The sequence below is a fragment of the Hyperoodon ampullatus genome, assembly GCF_949752795.1.
Source record: "Hyperoodon ampullatus genome assembly, chromosome: 4".
NCBI lineage: Eukaryota > Metazoa > Chordata > Mammalia > Artiodactyla > Ziphiidae > Hyperoodon > Hyperoodon ampullatus.
In genome coordinates, this window is record NC_136917.1 from 40,049,462 (window position 1) to 40,063,347 (window position 13,886).

Here is a 13,886-nt window from a genome sequence, read left to right on the forward strand (position 1 = left end):
TATTGTTTCTTAAATTGCCATCAGGGTTTTTTTTTTTTCTTCCTGCTTCTTCAAGTGAACGGTACCTCTACAAAAGGAAACTCCAGCCCCTCCTGTCCTCCACCGGCCTGTGATCATTACAAAAAAAAAAAAAAAAAGAAAGAAAGAAAAAAAAAAGCACCCAAACCAAAAATTAACCAACCAAACAACCCCCAACAGCCAAGCATACATCTCTATTTTTTAAATTTTGGTCTTTTTGTTGGATTTTCCCTTCCTTTTTTCTCTCCTTTTTTTTTTCCTTCGGGTTATCGCTCAGTTTTGAGCGAAGGTTTACATTTTTAAAAAATTTGCTTTCCAGCCCGCCTTGATCTTCTAGCGCGAGTTCAACGACTCAAAAAAAAAAAAAATCTCTGGCTGGCGTTTTTCTTTCCTTTTTTTTTTTTTTTTTTTTTTTTTTTTTTCAAATTTTCAAGGGGGAGGAGATTTTCCACAAGAAAAGGTTGTTTTCATGTTTGGGATTCAGGAAAGCATCCAACGGAGTGGAAGCAGCATGAAGGAAGAGCCGCTGGGCAGCGGCATGAACGCGGTGCGGACGTGGATGCAGGGCGCCGGGGTGCTGGACGCCAACACGGCGGCGCAGAGGTGAGTACCGCTCGGGGACCGCGGCCGGGGAGGCAAGCCGCGAGCAGCAGAGCCGGGAGGTGGTAGCGGAAGCCGCCGCCGCGGGGCCGGGCCGCGCTCTTGCGTCTGCCGCTCGGCTCCGCTCGTCTCCGGGGCTCCGCTCTCCCCGGCCGCTCTGTCTTGGTTGCCTGCGGCCGTAGAGCCAGGAGCTGCCTGCGAGGAGCCCGCGCTTTACCGGCACTTTTCCCTGCCTGGTCTGTGACTGTTTTCATTTTGTTTTAAGCCTGAAGAGGCGTCTCACCAGTATGATGTTGGATATCTGTGTTTTTCTGTGATTGCTGTTTCTTTTCAGGCCGCCTGTCTTTTCTTTCCTTCCTTTTCCTTTCCTATTTTCTTCTTTCCTTTCTTTCTTTTCTTTGCCTTTTCTTCTCTATTTCCTTCCTCCTTCCTTTCCTTCGTTCGTCCTTACCTTCCTCCTTTTTCTCTTTCTTCTTTCTTTTCTTCCCCCCCTTTAAAAACTTTCCTTCTCCTTCCTTTCCTCCCTTTTTCTTCCTTCCTTTTCCTTCCTTTTTTCGTTCCTTTCTTCCTCCTTTCTTTACTTCCTTTCTTTCCCCCTTTCTTTTCCTTCCCTCTTCCTTCTTTCCTTCCTCTTCTTTCTTCAATCTTTCTTCCTCTTTTCTCTTTTTCCTTCTCTTAACTCCTTTTCTCTCCCCTTTTCTCTTTCAATTTCCCCCTAGAATCATCTCTTATTTCTCCTCTCTGGTTCTCCCTCCCTCTCCCTTTAGCTTTCAGTTTTTCTTAGTCCACGCGAAGAACAGCAACTCCTAACTTTAATTCTGATGTCTCCTAAAAGTCTTCCCCACCATCTGTGACCATGGCCTCTTCTAGCCCCTCTGCCACTCTCAGCTCCTGCATGCTAGGCTGTATGGCCTAGAGGCACAGCTTTTGGAGATTGACCTGGGGGAACTTTCCTGGGCACCCTCAGTACCCTTTCTGGGGACTCCTGGTCCCAAGTGAGAAATGGTCCCCCCCTTTTTTTAGGCCACCAGCTGGGCTTGGGGGAATGGCAGATCTGGTGGCTCCATGCTCTCTCCGGCCCAGAGAGGGCGGAAGGGGAAGAATGAAGATGACTAATTACATCATCCTCATCTTCTCCGGGCTGGGGACAAGTGTCCACAACACTGTTCCCATCCCCGATGATAATAAGGATGGGGGTGGTTGGTAGTAACAGTGAGTTGGGTAACTGGGCTAGAAGCGAAAGTGTGCGTGTGTGTGTGTGTGTGTGTGTGTGGCGCGTGCGTGTGTGTGCGCGCGCCCTTGTGTCGGGCAGGTCGGGCTGTCAGTGGCCGCCCTCCGCCCCTGGCGCCCCAGGCTCCAGCCCCCGGGAGGGCGCGCTCAACCGTCAGCCCTTATCCATAGGATTTCTGGAAAGGGTGTGAGGATTTCTGCGGAACAGCGAAACTTTGTCAGGACAGGTCTTTTATAAAAAAACACCCAATTCCCTTTCCCACAGCGACCACTCCTGACTGCTCTGAGTTCCACCCGCAGATCCGTTTTCTCCACATGCTTTATTTGTGGAGGTGGGGACGGACGGCTTCCCGAGGCCGGGCACCCGCGGCTGGCCGGGGGCGGGGGGGCGGGGCACGGCACATGAGGTTTCCCGGAGGATGGCTGCTGCAGCGAGGAGCTGAGCATGTTCCCCATCTATTCTCACCTGCCCACGGGAGATTCGAGGGGGTGGCGAGAACCAACTCCCATGCCCACCTTCCCTTTAAGTTGTAAACGACCGGCTTTATTCCACCATCGCGCTTCACCTCATCCACCGCTACTTTTCTTCCTCCCCACGCAGCGCGCGTCAGGTCGGAGTAAACGCGTACAGCGTTTTATCTCTTGCGCAAAACCCAAACAAAACTTTCACACCTCTTCGTCAAGTTTGGGGGGCGCGCAGGTCCTCGGGGGGGGGGAGGACTGGCCAGGCGAGAGCACGCATGTCCCGTCGCCGGGTGGGCCCGGGGCGCCTGAGGGGGCGTGTAGGGAGCCTACAGGGCGTTTTGGGGGCAGAGAAGGTGTTTGAGGGTTCGCGCGTGTGTAAGGGGTGACAAGGGGTCGCAGTTGTTGTCGCGCTTAGCCGTCTAACTCTGCGTCTTTGGCCGCAGCGGGGTGGGTCTGGCCCGGGCTCACTTTGAGAAGCAGCCGCCTTCCAATCTGCGGAAATCCAACTTCTTCCACTTCGTCCTGGCCCTCTACGACAGACAGGGCCAGCCCGTGGAGATCGAGAGGACAGCCTTTGTGGGGTTCGTGGAGAAGGAAAAAGTAAGTGGGCGCAGCGCCGCTGCCCCTCGCCCCCAGCCGGGGAGCAGGCTCAGGCGCTTCGGGAGGCGAGCTCCTCGCGAGTGCAAAGCATCCATAACACACTCCCGCGCGGGGTCCACCAAGCCACTTCCCGTTCTGGGCGAACCCGGACTCCTAGTTTCTGAGGTTCTGCTCCAAAAAAGCTCATGCTGAGTCCCCAAAGATGGAGAGAGGCGAACCCGGCTTCGCACTCCAGAGTCAAGGGCGCTGGGGATGAGCCCGCCCTCGACCGCGCGACCATAAGTGGCTCCTGCCTCTGCTGGCCCAAGCTCGAGCCCCCAGGCCCTAGGAACGGGATCGTCCGTGCGAGCCCCACAGAATTTTTTATAAAGTTAGAGGGAGCAGTAAGGGTCGGGAGGGCGGCAGAGGGATCACAGTTGGCCGCAATTTCTGCTGCTCCCGGGCCTGTCCGGCTCCCAGGCCAGGGGTCCCTGCTTGGGGAAAGTTGCCTCGAAGTCGGTCCACTAGCTCACGCCGACCTCTCTCCTGCGTCTCTTGTGTCTTTGCGTCCTGCTGCAACCCAGGAAGCCAACAGCGAAAAGACCAATAACGGGATTCACTACCGGCTCCAGCTCCTCTACAGCAATGGTGAGGCTCCCGTCGGGTCTGCGCCGGCACCCCGGGGCTCCGGGTGAGAGTAGGGGGCGCGGGGAGCTTCAGGTGGACGAGAACCCGGAGCAAAGCTCAGCTGTCCGCCATCCTCGGGGTAAACCGGCCTCTTCTAAGTTTCGCCTGAAGAGGTTTCACCTGAGGAGGCCCTGAGCGGCTCGAGGGCGGCGGCATTAGCGGACGCGTACCTGGGTCCAGGTGTGGCGCCTTGGCCCCCGCTGGGCTGCTTTCTTTCTTCTTCCCCTTCCTAAGGCTGGGTTCCTCCGCTTAGCATAGACTTCATGCCCAAGTCCCTTGAGTTCAGGGGGCTAGAGCGGTCAGGGCCTTGGTGGCTCCCGGAGAGCACGCAGAGGGACTCCAGCCGTGGGAAGGGAGAGAACCCAGGTGGGGGTCCGCCTTATTCCCAGCTGCTGTGCTTGGGGGTGGGGCTGCCTTCCAAATGCGCTCGGGCTGGGCCAGAGGCTCTTCTCCGGGAACTGGGGAAGGGGGTCCTGGCTGTGCTTCTCCGGGACAGTCGGAGTTCCATCAGCCTTGGAGCCCCATTCTTTGTTTGTTTCCTGCAGATCCTCTCTCACTTAATTCTCCTTCGTTCCCCTATCCCCCGCCCCTCCTCCAGGAATAAGGACGGAGCAGGATTTCTACGTTCGCCTCATTGACTCCATGACAAAACAAGTAAGTTTCTTAAATTCGCGCCGCGGGGGTGACTCTACGGCCGCGAAATTTGGGAGAGTCAAGAAGCTGGCTACTCCTTAGCGGGAGGGCTGGGACTCGAACTCTCAATGCCAGGGCGGACCGCGCTCTCAGCGCAGCCTTCCAAATGCCCAAAAGCACGTTGACTCGCCGCGTGGAGGAGATGGCTCGACGGCTCCTTCTTTATAAGGGAAATTCAGACCTTGTGATTTAAGGCTACGGGGTGCTGTGTGGGGAGAATATGGGCTGAACTTCCTTTGACCCGGCCGGGGAGCCCCAGGGGGCGCAAAGGTGCCCAGAGACCCTCGTGCAAATCGGGCTGAACTTGTGAAACCCAAACCATCAGGGCCTCCCCCCGGGAGGCAGAGGTAGAGGAAGCGGGTGAGGGGCAAAGGCAGCTTCCCCAGAAACGATGAGATGGTCTGAGAGCGCACTTGACCCACTGTACACATTTTTTAAAAAAAGAGATGGTGGTGGTGGTAGTGTTGGAAGACGGAGCGACAATTGTTAGAAGATATTTTGCAAAAATCCTCCTGGCTTTTGCCTCCAAGCTTGGCAAGAAGCCAGGCAGCATGAGTGAGCTTGTGGTCTTAAAGGTACATAGACGGCATTTTCTTAAGCTCCCAACACGCGGGTGCCAAGCAGTATACATTAAGGTTGAGTTATGGTTCAAAAGCTACAATTATGAGCCGAGTCAGAAAAGAGGTCTGACGTTTTTACGAGGGGCAGGAACATTTTTTCTTTTTAATTTTAAGAAAAAGTTTAAGAATTAAATATCTGGTTAGGTAGTTGGAGGATTTCGTGACAAAAAAGAAGACAGTTTTATTGGGTGGGGGAAAGAAATCAGAACGAAGAGAAAAGTTACCCATTGTGTACTAACCACCAATTTAGTGAGAGGGTTAAAACTGGTTTGTTTGATTGTGATTTTAAAATATTCCCTTTAAAATAAGGGATGTAGTTTTCATAGATACTGGCTTGGAAGGTTTCAAATTAGAGTATACATGCATACTTAAAAATTGTTTTTAGATACCCATGGCTTAAATATGTTGTACAAAATGCACGTTAATAAGCTGTTGGGAGTTTTAAAATCTACTCAGCAGGAACCAATTTAATAACAGCTAATTGTAATTTTTACCTTTATTTCATTGTGAACCAAGTAAAAAGCATGAGGGTATGACATGTATTTTTTTAAATGATAAATACATATCTCTTGAAATCTATTTCAAGTTATTAGCCTAAAATATTTGACTTTCTTAAAGATCTGTTTTATTTCTTAGTTGATAGTTCAGAGTTAATGCACATTTATGCTTTTACTCTTGGTATTATTATTGTTTTTTTATTATTATTACTATACTGGTTTTGATCATTACATAGGATAATTCCCTTTGATTTGGATGCTCTGTATTTTGTTAAATTTTTTTCCTGCCAAGCAAAAAATGCAAAAGCCTTATTTCAGTAACTTTTTAAAAAATGATATCAAAACAAAAATGTCTTAAGTGGAATTTTGTTTTTAAAAAATTGTCTTTGATACCCTGGGTATCTTTTCCTGCCATTCCCATCAGAGGAAAGAAAAGATGGGAGGGGGAGAGAGAAAGTATGATTTCTAATACATATTCCTTATGTACTTTTTATTTTTTAAAGAATAAAAACTCCCCACAAACCAGTAAGTAAGACCTGTCTGCCTGTGAAACATTGGCCACTTAAATATTAAATTATTGGCAACTCTATGAAGTGAACAGTTGTAAGGAGCACAAAATTAGGACATGTTTGATTTTAGGCCCCTTAAACCAAAAGTGCCACAAGAATTGATCTTCCCATTATGAGATGAACTGACTTTACACACTCTTCTAAGGTGGAAGAATAATCTTGATTTTTATAAAGCAATACATCTAATATCATTTTACTAACAAGGTCATAGAGCTTAAGAAAAACTATAGCTTAAGGCGTTCTTTGACTGCTTGGTTTCATAAATTCTATCGGTGGTGGGGGTGAGAGTGGGACCAGAATAAGATATAGTGTAGTAATAGCAGGTATAAGAGAGTTACTTGCCATACTGTGACATCTCACTGAAAGTTAAAATTATAAATGTAGGCAATTATATATTTTGGTGGGGAGTGACCTGAAAAAAAGGCTTAGTAATTATCTGAATTTAGTCTAAAAATATCAAGAAAAAAGATTTTTCCAGGCATACCTGTTTGCTTTCATAATAGTTGTCTAATGCCTTCTCTGTAGCTTTTACTTTGAAAGGCAATCCCTGCCCGTTATCCGGTTGCTTTTTCCTTGATTATGTGCTGTAAGAGTTTGGGAAGTAGGTTAGCTTCTTGTGTACACAGCTAATACAATAGTCTTCAAAAAGCAGATCAGCGTGAAGAGCATGACTTTCCTTAGCTGTGACATAATTATTACGTTTTAGCTTTGATGAGTAAAACAGTGGATTCTCATCTAGCTTGAAATTATTCTGTGATAATTAAATGCCAAGTCTGATTTTTAAGTTTCTTAAATTTTTTATTTTAGTTAAGTGTGCAGTGACCCCTTCAATCAGAAGTAAGTCTTGACATAAGGTGACCGATTAAATGCTTGCTTTTTTTTCCCCTGTGAAATTCTTCCAGGTAGACTCAGGATTTTGATATTTAGAGTGCCGAATGGAATAATTTCAGTGATGTGATGAGATCTAATAAAATCATAAATTTCAGTGGGAATATCTAAGCAGAGTTCAAGTGTCTTCTCTTAGCTGCTTATTTATCGTAACATTTTTCACATCAGAGATGCAGCTTTATGTATGTGATATCATATCTTTGACTCAGAAGTTGGGGTTAAAACTTGAAGGGAATCTTTGGCAAGCAAAATTCAAAACTAGCTGTGCACTTTATATTTTCATAGAATGTTCGTGATCTTGGGTGGAGTTAGCAGCATTGAGATCAAACAGATATGTACTCAATCAACCAAGATGTATTGGTATGACACAGTATTTCACACCTTTTCAAAGTGTCTCATTACACTATTTGGGGTAATGACTCTTAATTTTGGACTCTACCAGGAAAGGGAAAGCTTTATTAGAAGTGAATGTGTAAGGATCTGAGCCCTCTTATCCCTATGCTTTTCTTATAAAACACTAAGGATATAATTATATTTAAAATATTTGTCCACCAACTAGAAAATAAGAAGCTTGCTTTTGGGAAGGGTTTTGCAAAACCAAGTTTAGCTGGACTAAAAATAGGGTGGTTTTTTTTTTTTTTTTTTTTTTTTTTTGTCATTGCTGTTTTTGGTATTCCATTAGTGAGCATGCAAAAAGGCCTGTAGGATCCAGAAGTTTATGGCTGTTGCATCCAGAAGTGGTAGCTACTGCAGAAACTCAAATGAACTCAGTGGGAGAGGTCTGAGTTTTAATGTGCCTCAGTTCAGATTTTCCTGTAGTATTTGAGATATAATTACATTCTGTGATTGCTTCAGTGAGTTATCTTTAAATAGTTTTTTTTAAAAAAAACCTTTAACTTATCTGCCCTCTTACCATCTTGCTTTGAAAAAAGGGACATTTTTATAATTCAAAGAAAGAGTACCAAATTCCATAAAGTTATCAAAAACAAAACATTCCCTGCCCCCAAACCAAAGCTCTTTTTTGGAAAGGGAAAAATAATAGTCACATAATCCTTGTGTGTATGGATTTGAAGGTAGGTGATATGGTGAGGGGACCCCTAAAAAGTCCCAGCACTGTGGGAAGTCAAAGGTACAATAATCAGAACTGCTGTCATAGTTCTCTTTCCAGCTAATCTTTATATATTTGTTTTGATGTTCCCGGTACTTCAAGTTATTGATGCAAGTGCACTTTTTCCGATTGATTGTTTCATCATATCCTGCCACAGCTACGTAGATTTGATTAACAACTCTTTCTGTTCAGGGTTCTTCATTGGTAGATAAACACATTTTTAGTGTATCAATAAGTTCCTAAGGAATTCAACTAGGCCAGCAGAGAGGTTCTTTCATATACTTGGGGAAACAAACAAAAAATGACAGGGCAAGTTTATAGTTAGGAGCCATATTTTAGCAGCTTTCTCTCTTCTTTGGTAATGTGTCAAAAATGCAGGTGATTTGAATTTCCTTGCACATAGAGGAATGAAGAAGTTTGGGATTTTTATGCATGATCAGGACCTGTGTTTGGGAAAATGTAAACTCATCACAGTGGAAAATGTGTTGTTTGGAGTCTGGGGGTGAAAACAAAGCTGATGGTTTTGGAGAGATTGCCGGAGCCAGATGGCCTAGTACTTTCCCAGTCTGGCGGTCCAACTGCTCCCTCCTGGATAATATACAGCCATTTGTTCGGGGATATTTACGCTAGAGCTGTTTCCATGTGAATGTTTGAACAGCATTAAAAATGAACGTATTAGTAGTGATGCATTTATCGAACTTGTATGACTACACGGATAGTCTGTTCTTGTGTCTTTACTTATATTGCTGAGAGGAATGAAAGAGGGTCTGGATGTTGGTGAATTGTTTATATAGTTGTTGAGCAAGAATGATTTGGTCTTAGTTATTAAAATATGTAAGCATTTGGAAACTAATTGAAGTAATGGTAGCACCTACCTGGAAGCTCAGTTGTGAAAATTAAATGAATTCATACATGGAAAATGCTTAGAACAGTGACTAGCATACATTAAGTGCTTAATAAATTAGCAGCTTTTATTATTTTACTATTATTACCCCATTGAGTTGACAAAGCCAGTTGTATCTACTAATATAGATGTAAATGTAGTTATCATATGAGTGAAATATCTTTTATTACTGCTAGAAAAAGAAATATTGCATGATATTGTTAGAATGATTCAGTTTTTATCTTGGTGTTTGAATAATATGAGAGATTTTATTTCTTTGAGACACAAAAGATGCATTCTGAAGCTAACTGCTTTTGGTACACATTCTCTTTTTATTCAGGGCTGTGATGTAACTGAACAGCATACTGAATATGATATCATTCCTTTGCAACTTTCCTAATTCAGTTCTGCAAACAGGCCTGCTTAGCTGCTGAGCTTAAATTACATCTTTGTAATTTGTTCACCAGTAGCTAAGCTGCTAATTGAAGCAAAATAATTTTTTATTTTATTTCACTATTAATTTTGGATTGCTGTTTGACACAATTGTTTATGAATTGTCAAATTTGTAGTGTTTTCTTTGGCACAGGTTAATTTTTAACTAAGGCTCCCTCACCTCCTGGAACACTTTTTTTTTTTTTTAAATGACAAGCAGTGGAACTTGGTGGTCGAAAGTAATGATTAATATTACAGCATGTTGATAATGTAGGTGTTCATATTTTTTTTAATTAGTTTTGATTCTTGGTAATTTGCTGCCAAAGTCGTGTTGACAGTCTGTATTTATAGGACACTTTACTTCTGGTTGAAGGAGATACTTTGTACATTCATGAATGTATTCTTTAAGGTGACAAATTAGGTTTAGCCTTTTGTATTTGGAAAAAAGAATGATGTATTTTCAAGGTTACTGTTTTGATTTAAATGGAAAATTAGGAGTTTTTGTTAGTTATAGGTAACCTATCTACCTGTCTTCCTTCCTTCCTTCCTTTTTCTTTCTTTCTTTCTTCCTTCCTTTCTTTCTTTCTCTTTCTTTCTTTCTTTCTTTCCTTTCACTGTCTTTTTCTGTCTTTCTAAATTAATGATTACAAGTCTCCGATTGTTGGTTTGTAAACCAAGAAAGACTCCTAATGAAAACATTTTGTTCCTAAACACCTTTCAGATTTTAATGAACCAAAGTCAAAAGTATTCTCTTTGCCCACTTTATTTTTGCATGGAACACAAAGAGTTAAAATTATTAGAAAAAGTAAACAAAGAAAACTGTGCTCAATTCTCTGTATTTCTTTTGGCATCCCATTGAAGTGTGATCCCTGTGTATGTTCACTGTCTATTTTTTGTTTTACTGTGTGGTCTTTATCCATAGTAAGTTTCAATTAACTTTTAAGACCCAGTGATATTTTAGAAAAGTGGAGATGAACCACAATTCACAAGATGCTTTCTAAAACAGTGGCAACAGAGGCAGATTTTTTCTATTGATTGATTTCTCTTCAAAGATGGTATAGGTTAATGTGTAATTGAGCATTTGAAACTGGTGGCATTTCATCCTCTCACAGAAAACCTTCTGTCACTGTTGTGTAAGGATGTGAAAGTTTAACAATTCCTATTTTTTTCCTTCATTTTTGTTATTATAAAAGATTATTCTTGAAAAAACCCTCAATCAGAAAGTCAACAGAGTATTAAAAATAATTGTGATATTTTCATTATGCTCATTAGAGGAGAACGTTAAGAAAAGGGAGGCTAGTATATCAGAAGAATAAACCTGCTCCAAATATGTCAAGTTTTGACAACTTGTTTATCAATTTCACTAGGTTTTTAAAGTTGAGATGAAGTTCGTGCTGTTTATTCTTTTACTTTTTTTCCTGTACAAGCATTCCTGCCACCTTAAGGGATTTATTTGCATTGGCAGGATTAATGTAAACATCGTTTTCTATTTGATATTGTATTTTGTTGTTGTTTTTGTTGTTTCTTAGGTTAAAACCTCAACTTGCTTCACCATCAATTCATTTATTTAAATTATATATATATATATATATTTTTTTTTTTTTTTTTTTGCGTTATGTGGGCCTCTCACTGTTGTGGCCTCTCCCGTTGCGGAGCACAGGCTCCAGACACGCAGGCTCAGCGGCCATGGCTCACAGGCCCAGCCGCTCCGCGGCATGTGGGATCTTCCCGGACCGGGGCACGAACCCGTGTCCCCTGCATCGGCAGGCGGACTCTCAACCACTGCGCCACCAGGGAAGCCCTAAATAATATATTTGATATGTTTCTCTCCCCCTCCTGCCCATCTCTGTAACAGGCCTCCCATCCTTACTCCTGATGAACACACTGATTTCTTTAAACCACTGTTGTTTTTGTCAGTCTCAGAGCAGACTACCTTCCTCCCAGTGAGCAGACACATGACTTACTATGGAGGATGAAGATAAGCCTTCTTCTTGGTGTTCCATCATCTAGGTCCTAAACCAGCTGTCTATTAAAATGGTTTCACTTAAAGTAGTCAGTGCTGTTTATATGCTTCTGTGATCTCCCAACTGATCCGGCCTCAATGAGCTTCACTCACACCGCACAGAGGCACATATTTAAATTGGGAAAAGAAGCAGAAACTTCTCCCTAAGCTGGTGTTAGAGAACCCCTTTCCTTTTAGGCTCGAAGTCTGGGTTTGCTGAACTGTGAACCAGTCTTGACATGTGTACTAAATGTACATGGTAGAGATTTGATATGTGTGAAAGCTGAGGGAGAACTTGTAGGCATTTTTAAAAAGTCTGTTTTATTGTTGACACTCTACATCAAAGACGTTCATCAAAATAGATTTATCCTGTTTTCCTATGTTGGATCTCATCAGAATGTCAATTTCTTGGACCATACTTTTATATAATAGTGTGGTGTGTGTGTGTGTGTGTGTGTGGTGCGTGTGTGTGTGTGTGTGTGTGTGTGTGTGTGTGTGTGTTTTAAGCTTTTTCAGTAACAAAACCTGCTTAGGCGAGGTTGGAGGTGGAGCTGCCTTTGACAGAGTTTCACTGTGTAGCTAACTCTATTACACTGAGGTTCTAGGTTACTCTATTTCCAGGATTTTAGTTCTACTCCTTAAGAGAGGGAGCAGACTCTGTTTCACTTGTTTTTATTTCAGAAGTCACAGAAGCAGCAAGCACTTCTTTATCTGTGTTTATGTGCTGAAAAGTATTGTTCTGCTGAGGCCCCAAGGAAAGGGACAGAAGAAACTTCATGCTTCCTTCCGTCCCAGAGTTTAACTATTTCTGAGCAAATCCAGACTCATGCTTTCATTTTTCTATGCTTGATGTAGAGAAGATTCTCCATTTTGACTCTGCTGCCAGAAGCGAAGTGGAGGGTTGACATTTGGTAGAGATGTATTACGGAGGCCCTGGGCCTTCAACAAATGATGTTCAGTCACCAAAGACAAAAACATGGGATACCTGGGAGACCATGGGTCATCTACTGTTTGGGGGGGCGTCAACATATTTTCACTGCAGCATATCTTTAATTGAGTATCATCATGGGCCCACTGATTTCAGTGGAACCAGCAGCCTCAGTAAAAAATAATATTGGTATTATCTAGAAAGAGTCAAAATGAGAAGGTCTGATGTAATTGATACTCCTTTCTCCTCCCCAAACCAATTTTTTTTTAAACAGGAAGGAAAACCCCATTAATACCTGTGAATTTTATTCACCAAGTTATTTGTATTAGTTTAACATGACAAAAAACTAAAGTTGAAACAGAGGTTTTCAGGGGTATTAAGAGAACACACAAAACATGTAGTGATAATAGGATTTCTCAGAAATGCATAATCGAATTTTTAGCACCATGTATGAGATCTAATCAGTTATTTACAGTGTCTCTCTGATTTTTTAAAGCAGTGATTGTAGTAAATAAAGCAGGCAGATATAAGTTTTGGTTTTTAAAACATTTTCAATTTACTTAATGCATTTTCTCGAGTAAAGCAACTTCCTGGGTATTTAAAAGGTCTTTTAAGATTGCAGGAATGCATCATCAGTGCATGCTAAAACTAATGGGTGAAAATTTAAGTCATAATATGATGTTAACATAATCTAGATGATTTCCCCAGAAGATAGTTATGAATTACTTAAAGTGAAGTAGTAACTTTACAGTACACAAATCTGGCTGTGCTCTGATGGGTGGCAGGCACCCCCTTAACCAAATGGTCAGAGTTTACTGGCATTAGTGGAACGAGTTGACAGTGTGATGTGATACAGGGAGAAGAACTCAGCGTCATGTCTGTGGTATTCTGGCCGTGAATTACATAACTTTAGTCTAAGTCTGAGGAAACATTAGACAAACCCGAATTGAGGATGTTCTACAAAATAACTGGCCTATATTCTTCAAAAATGTCAATGTCATGAAATACAAAGACTCAGGAATATTCCTTATTGAAGGAGATATGACAACTGAATGCAGTGATTGGTATTGGTTTTGTTGTTGTTTGCTGTAAAGGACATTATTGGGTATTTGGTGAATCTCAGATGTTTAGATTAGATTATTGTATCAATGTTAATTTTGTGATTCAGATAATTGTGCTATGGTTATGTAAGATAATTCCTTGTTTTAAGGAAATACATACTGAAGTATTTAGGGCGTGTCTGCAGTTAACTAATAAATGGTTCAGGAAAAGAAAATAGAGAAAGAAAGAAGAATAAAGCAAATTTACTAAATTGTAAACACTTGAGGCATCTGGGTAAAGAGTATCTTGGAATTCTTTATATATCCTTACAACTTTTCTGTACATCTAAAATTATGGCAAAATAAAACAGTAAAAAATATAAGGTTGGGCTTCCCTGGTGGCGCAGTGGTTGAGAGTCCGCCTGCCGATGCAGGGGACACGGGTTCGTGCCCTGGTCCGGGAGGATCCCACCTGCCGCAGAGCGGCTGGGCCCGTGAGCCATGGCCGCTGAGCCTGCGTGTCCGGAGCCTGTGCTCCGCAACGGGAGAGGCCACAACAGTGAGAGGCCTGTGTAAGGCAAAAAAAAAAAAAATATATATATATATATATATATATATATATATATATATATGGGGTTATAACAGGC

General features: G+C 42.7%; 1 protein-coding gene across 11 annotated transcripts in view; it reads left to right on the top strand.

The window, feature by feature from the left end:
* Positions 1-487: 487 nt before the first annotated feature.
* Positions 488-13,886, top strand: part of EBF1 (EBF transcription factor 1) — a gene marked incomplete at both ends in the record, with an annotated part of 393,806 nt that continues 380,407 nt past the window's right edge. For all 11 annotated transcript variants that reach the window (XM_079701898.1, XM_079701899.1, XM_079701894.1 and 8 more), the window contains 4 exons: positions 488-621; positions 2,757-2,913; positions 3,477-3,540; positions 4,178-4,233. In XM_079701898.1, the coding sequence (XP_079558024.1) occupies positions 488-621; positions 2,757-2,913; positions 3,477-3,540; positions 4,178-4,233 (411 nt within the window). The remainder of the gene's footprint in view (positions 622-2,756; positions 2,914-3,476; positions 3,541-4,177; positions 4,234-13,886) is intronic.